At 38.8% G+C, this 7,378-nt stretch overlaps 1 protein-coding gene across 1 annotated transcript; it reads left to right on the top strand.

Annotated features, from left to right (window-relative positions):
* Nucleotides 1-372: 372 nt before the first annotated feature.
* Nucleotides 373-6,983, top strand: LOC122187683 (vasoactive intestinal peptide). Its single transcript, XM_042885429.1, has 6 exons — nt 373-576; nt 846-967; nt 2,209-2,349; nt 4,291-4,410; nt 5,105-5,219; nt 6,701-6,983. The coding sequence occupies exons 2-6, from the start codon at nt 855-857 to the stop codon at nt 6,707-6,709; spliced, it is 498 nt and encodes a 165-aa protein (XP_042741363.1). The 5' UTR covers nt 373-576; nt 846-854; the 3' UTR covers nt 6,710-6,983.
* Nucleotides 6,984-7,378: the final 395 nt, after the last annotated feature.

The following is a 7,378-nucleotide window of genomic DNA, read 5'->3' as shown; positions in this document are numbered from 1 at the left end:
AGAAAAAACCTGCCACTGGAAGGAGCAGCCCTGGATCAGGGGGTTCCGCGGGGCGGCACTCCGGAGTAGTGAGGTCTGGGGAGGCAGCCCTGGGGGTCGCGGGGAGCGGTGCTCCACGGAGCATCCCGTTGCTCTTGTGCTTCACCAGGCGAAACCGCGCTGCCGACGGGGCCCTGCTCCCCACAAAACTAACTCATTAATGGAAATCAAATAACGAGGGGGAGGGGGAGAAGAGGTAGAATGCGCGGCTGCTCATGAATTAAATATAAGTCTCTGACTGTCCTGAACAAAGCGGCCATCCCCTTGGGAAGGGTGACGTCTCCCCAGTAACGTGATTGCTCCTTCGGAAGCAGAAACGTGTAAACGCTATAAAACGCGGCGGCGCGGCGGGCAGCTCAGATCGTGCGGCGGGACGGAGCTCTCCTCTTCTTCCATCTCGTCCTCTTTGCCCTCCTTTCTTCGTCGCCGCACCCCGACAGCCGCTCCGCTCGGCAGCCGCGCAGCGGGACAGGGCGCCATCCCCACAGCGTAGCGGAGCGCCCTCCCAAGCAGCCCCACCGACGAATTCGCGGCTCCGTGAGTAACTCTGCCCGTTCCTCAACTCAGCCGTCTGGCTGATGCGAGGCTGGGTAGCCGGGAAGATGCCCTTCCTTTTTACCATATACATATCCATCTATCCGTCTATTTATCAATTGATTTGGGGGGTTCTTAATCGCTAAGTCCCGGGCATTGCTGCTCTCCGCAAACGGCCGCTGTCAGTCCGGCTGACCCCACTGCCGGCGGCATCCGTCCCGTCAGGGCCGGTCGCGATGCGGGCGGTGACGGCTGCGTTGTTCCCTCCGCAGGTGGCGGCCATGGAGCACCGTGGCGCCTCCCCGCTCCTCCTCGCCCTCGCCCTCCTCAGCGCCCTCTGCTGGAGGGCGCGGGCGCTGCCCCCGCGGGGCGCCGCCTTCCCTGCTGTGCCGCGGTAAGGGGCTGGGGCGGGTGGAGGGGTGCGAGGGGAGATGGGTGTCCGCCGACAGCGCAGACTTCCTTATGGGAAAGCTAGGAGATAAAAGCACAAAAGCACAGGCGTCCGTAGGGAAAAAATTGACTTTTTCCCCAAATCTTGAAGGAAGGGAAATGATCTACTCGTATTGATGTGTACTCTTGGAAAGCTGCATGTCTCGAATTGCAGAAGTTTCTATTAGTTATTTAACCAGATTAAGTCAGGTGGTGTGAAGTGTTTTTTACATACATGTAAGAGGAATGCAAGTAAAATAAGACTATAGGAGAACAATGTACAGTGAATTATTTCCAAGACTTGTGATCAGGTTGGTTATTTTTACACAGCCACGACTTTGCTATTTTGATCAGACAACTTTTAAACACCTCGAATATGCAAGTAATACAACTGCTATAGTGACTGCCAAATCAGTAGCACAAAAATCTTTTCTAGCTCTCACACATGAGTTTTGCACATGCTGGGGTTTAGCATAGCAGTGGAATACAGCAGCAGGCAGAAGGAACCTCTGATACCAAACTACTTCCAGGCATTCAGGATGTCCTTGGTAGAATGTAACATACCACGTGGAAAAGCAGTTTATGAATATGTGAAGTAAATGTAACGCAGGTTATGCGGAGCATTTGCAGTGATACATTTTAGAGGTTTGGGTCAGTTTTTTGACTTGCAACTAGAAAAGGAAACAGCAGAGAGTAGAAACAGTGTTAAAAGAGTCACGACTGCACTTTGTATCTGAAGTTCTCGGGGATGTGTTTGCTTTCCTATGAAGAAGGCCTGAGAACTGTTTCATAAGCACCCCTATGCATGTTTTAGGTCTTAGCTGAAGGGTAAGTACTTCACAGAACTCCTTCCACTTTGTATGGGTGGAGGTGGGCAATAAAGCAGTTGTTTATATAAAATAGAGCTGTTTAAAGCCTCACAGTTTTCACTTGAGCTGTAATTGCTGTGCTCACTGGAGGTAACCGCGTATAATGAAAACATATTTCATGAACATATGTAAAGGAAGATCTGTTTTGTCAGTTACTCTATCACTGCACAAGAATTATACCTGACAGTGATTTTGTTTCGTAAAAACTTCTTCAAAATGCTTTGCAGATTAAAGAAGTAGGTAGATACGTATTTTGCCACAAGCTGGAATGTTAAGTGTCAGTGAATTGTTGCATATCTCCAGCCAACTGTATTTCATTGCTTTTCTTCTCCATTAGACTGGGAAACAGATTGCCCTTTGATGCAGCCAGTGAATCTGACCGCGCCCACGGGTCCCTAAAGTCTGAATCAGACATTTTGCAGAACACACTACCTGAAAATGAGAAATTCTATTTTGATTTGTCCAGAGTTATTGATAGGTGAGTTTCTTTTATAATCGTAAGTGCAAATGGTGATGCATTGCTTGATTTATGCCGAAAGATCAGTCACATTCATTTTCAAGCAGACATAGAAAAGGAAGAATCTATTACAGAGAAAAATAAAGCAAAACAAACAAACAAACAAACAAAAAACCGAACCATGGCCTCTGGTTGAATACTGGTAGTAGCAGGAACATCTGCAGAAATGTTGACTGCATTGCCTTTTTGGCAAGATGACTCATTCACTTCCCAAGAAGGATGAAAACAATGTACTGTGAAAATCTGGAAGTCGTTTTATGATATTAGCTTAATTTAATATGTACAATAGATAAGGAAAGAAGTATGTTTGCAAAATGAACATTATCACAATGATATAAACCCAGTTTGTATCGTAGAGTTTATTTATTGTCCATTTCAGAAATGCAAGGCATGCTGATGGAATTTTCACCAGTGTCTACAGCCATCTTTTGGCTAAACTTGCTGTGAAGAGATATCTGCATTCGCTTATTAGAAAACGAGTTAGGTGAGGTGACACTTGCATTAGGCAGAGTTTTGTTGTAGCTGATTCATTGGCAATTTTCTACCCTTCTGTAACTAAGTTCTCATTAAAGGAAATGAAAGGGCAATAGATATAGTAATGGGGAGCTGAAAATCCTATTGACAACTTTGTGGGTTTTGTTACTGAATGAATACATTACTGTTTATTTCTGATACAGCTGCAAAGGATAGAGTAATAGACACTGTACTGCTTATAAATAGTGGCAATGTTGTAATGATTACCATGCCAGTTATCTCTTTTTTCTCTGTCTGGTGGTAATTTTGCTAGCTTGGTGGACAACTGGCAAAAGTAAATAGAAAATGATTGACTACTCAGCAGTTACATAACATCAGGGTGATACTCAATGAAATAAAGAAATGATTGGTTTACAGTAACAACATGGGATGATTTTCTTTTTTGCTACCATAGAATGCATTGCCAGAGCACTGTGGGAAATATGCACTGAAGGATACAAATGAGGCAAATTTGTAGAGAGTGGGTCTGCAGGCAAATTACAAACAAGGCTGTTAATAAACCAATGGTCTCAGGGTGCTGATAAGGATCATTCTGTACTTCTCTTGCTTTCATATTCTAAGCAGCATCTACTGAGCACTCTTGGGAATATAATAATATGGTACTTTAGTCTGACCCAATGTAACAGCTCCTAGGAGAGTGTACTTCATCTGCTCAAAAGCTGGATGAAAATTAGGTTCACCATTTTTACCCATTTGTATCAATTCTGCCTTTGTGCAAAACATATAATGCCAGTTTCTCATATGCCATAAAGTAACATAGAACAGAACAGGACTGTGTTTCCCAAGATTATGCTTCAAAATTAAGCCTCCAAGTCTGGATTTCACAAAGGATGTTCTGTCTTCTAATACTTTGTTAAAACAATATTTGCAGCTGTATGTGTAATGTTACACTCTTCCTTTCCTCAGAGGAAGGCTCAGTCCTCACAGAGTTCAGTATGAATGGCGTCCAGGTCCTTTAAGAGATTACAGTGGCTTAAACCAGTTCTTGCCTTGATACTGAACTGAAATAGATTAACATGAATAAAAGAAATTAGAATAAGTCAGTTTATTAAAAAATAATAATGGTTGCTATGAGTATACATAGGAAAAAGGTGTGAATTTCCCATTCAACCACTTGATCCTACTGAACTCATTTAACAGAAGTCTCTAAAGTCATTGTTCCTTGTTATTAGGACATATAACAAGCAATAGAGGCAATGAGTTCTTTCCAAGAGCAGAAAGATCCAAATAGCTGGAACTGAACACTGAAATCAAAAATTTGATTTTTTTTAACTTAACATTATGAAGTTTATTTCACTCATTTAATATCTTCTTTTAAACTGATAATGTCTGTTATTTTTTTCCTTCGTGACTGTTGCACATTGCCAGCTCCCAGGACAGCCCTGTCAAACGCCACTCTGATGCTGTCTTCACTGACAACTACAGCCGCTTTCGAAAGCAAATGGCTGTGAAGAAATACTTAAACTCAGTTCTAACTGGAAAACGAAGGTACCACAAGAGAGAAAATATGTGTTTATTTCCCATAGCTGTATGTTATTAAAAGATAAGATTTATGAGTTATACCTGTGTGTGTGTATATATATATATATATATATGTATATATATATAAAGAGGACAAAGAAAGATGGTGAGCATTAATGACTTTTTAACTTAGATATAACCTGACTTTCAAATACAGACAGCATTTTCTTCCAGACTGAAACAGATGCTACAATCAGATTAGAGTAAAATAATAAAGAAGAGATTGCATCTGGCAATCTTAAAATGTTGCTGGCATAATCTTAGTATTTTATGTATATATTAACATTCTAAAGGAAAAAAACCATGAAAAACTATGGAACATGAACAATTTTTTTAAAGGAAAACACAGTATTTGTTGAAATTCTATTTTCATGTAATGACAGAAAGTCTAGAAGTTCCCAAAAGAATATGTGTGCTAGTCAGTGTAGGTGAGAAGTTGCCACTGTATATTTTAGGTCTTGTATTCCATTGCATATTCACATGTTTAGACCACCTCTTTTAAGTGTTATGTCCTTTCACTTTTTAAATGTGCTATTTCATATGATTTATAACTTCTGTATAAGTTTAAAACATTTACTATAACTACAGTTAGAGCATGGCATTTTTTGCTTGTTTGCTTTTTCTTCTGAAGACAGTAAAACATGTTTCTGATCCACAACAGCCAGGAAGAGTTAAATCCAGCCAAACTTCGAGATGAAGCAGAAATTCTTGAACCTTCCTTTTCAGAAAACTATGATGATGTTTCTGTAGATGAACTGCTGAGCCACCTCCCATTGGTATGCCCAGATTTTCTTTCCTTTTGCTATTAGTTAACTTTACCCACAAAGTGAGATCACTCATGCATCAAATATACCTATCAGAAAAGCAGAAAGGGCCATGTTCCATGAAATGCTCATTGTTTCTGTAGGGACTGTGTGTGACTATAATAATCATTTTAATAATAATAATAATTAAACTATCCCATGATTGCTGTTATTGAAAGTTTCTAATTAAATGGCACCGTTAATAATGTACCTAATTCACTTGGGTGTTTCAACTTGTATGCACTGTGGCCTAAGATGAGAATTAACTCATTTTTAATTACAAAGATTATTATTTCTTCAGAGAACAAACTCAATAATATTTCTTTTAATTTTTGTTTGAAAAAAAAAAAAAGGCTGCACATTTTGTTTAACATACCCCATCTCATTAAGAGTTGCCCAAGAACTAAGAGGATAAGCAGTGTGAACCATTGGTATTAAAAAAGTGCTTGACTCCAACCTGAAGTCTGCTGCACATATTTCATCTGGCACGCAAATACTGCAGTTACAGCTTTACATTTAGCTATTACTATTTTTAAGCTCATCCACAAACAGTTTTTTGTTTTTTACTTAAACACAAATCCTTCATATCACAGGGACATAAAATTGAAAGGGTAACATAAAGTTGAATCAGGCCTATTATTCTCACAAATGTATTAAAATATTGATAATTAGGCTACAAATACGGGAAAAAAAACAAATAAACAAAGCATAATTTTGAAGATAACATTTTCAGAGAAAGAAAAAGTGCATTTTTCCAAATTATTTATTTCAGAGACTGAAATAAAATTTTCTTTCCCTTTACATATATATGGCAGTTACTCTAAAGATTTCAAATATTAGAAAAGACAAAAATTGCTTATGCTTCAAGGAACAAAAATACTTCTAATTGCTGAGATTCAGAAAATAAATGTTCTTTCTACACAAGATTAGACTATCTGCTTCCATATTAAGCACCTTCTAAAATTTCTGGCACTGATTAAGTATGAGAGAATACCAGCACAGTGTTTTCCTGGAATTATTTTCAATCCTTTCGTTTTTCATCAGCTGTACTGACGACCCAGATCTCTCTGTTGGTGAAAAGTTAGCACTGACTGTTACTGATCATTTTATCATAGTGCCCAATTATTGGTGCAGTGTGCATTAAGGAGCCTGCATTTACATATCTGTCTGAAGGAAGTTATTTTTAAATGGATCCATGCTGCACTGTAGGCCAACACACAGTACGATTTTTTGTCTAACCCTTCAATCTTTATTCTTGGTCCTACAACCTTACCTACTGGCTGCAAGGTTTATCAAGCTCCCACCAAGACCCCCATCTCATACTTATCAGTTCTAAGTGCAAAATTTGTTTTCTGTCAGCTGTTAGTTCTTATTTGCTGTTTGCTTTTATATACCTCATGATGCAATAACTTACCAAAGTGGTTATTAAAACATATTTCTCCTTTGCATTTCAGGACCTCTGAAGGACGCCTAGAAAATTCTTCAACAAGTTATTTTTCAGTTCCACATAGTATTTCAAAGAGATGACTTTAGTCATCAAATCTGAACAAATATGTTGTGAAGTGAAAGTTGTGATATATTTGTTTCTTATGTAATAAAAGTTGATATTTACATTGTAAATACTATTCTAGAGTTCTCTACTGAAAGCTGTACATATGGATGCGAGTTAAACAAATGAGAAGTCTGTAAGTCCATATGCTGTAAATCCTTTACTTCAATAAATTCATTTGAAAATGAGTGTGTAGCTGAAAAGAGCCCATTATTACTAGTTATTTGGCTTAATTTAGGTGTGGTACAACTTCAGATAAGTCCATACGATAAAACATGTACATGCGCAGATGTCTTCTTAAACAAGTTTAAAAATTTGAGCAAAAGAATGTGTGTAGTGTCTTAAAAATTCATTACAAAAAAATGAATTCATTACAAAAAAAGATATGCTTTTCTAGTAGTTTACCAAACAGTTAGCAGAAATGTAAAAGAATGGCAGATGAGTTGACAGTATCTTTCTTTTTAATTCATATTTTTAGTAGTTCACAACATAGAATTTATACTAAGACTATGAATGTATCAGTTGTTTTTAGTGATGAATGCTATGCTTTGGAATTGCCAAAGCGTGCAAAGAAGAATGTGTC

The sequence above is a fragment of the Lagopus leucura genome, unplaced genomic scaffold (genome assembly GCF_019238085.1).
Source record: "Lagopus leucura isolate 7727_CA_CO unplaced genomic scaffold, USGS_WTPT01 Super-Scaffold_73, whole genome shotgun sequence".
Lineage (NCBI taxonomy): Eukaryota > Metazoa > Chordata > Aves > Galliformes > Phasianidae > Lagopus > Lagopus leucura.
This window is presented reverse-complemented; position numbering and strand designations above follow the sequence as displayed.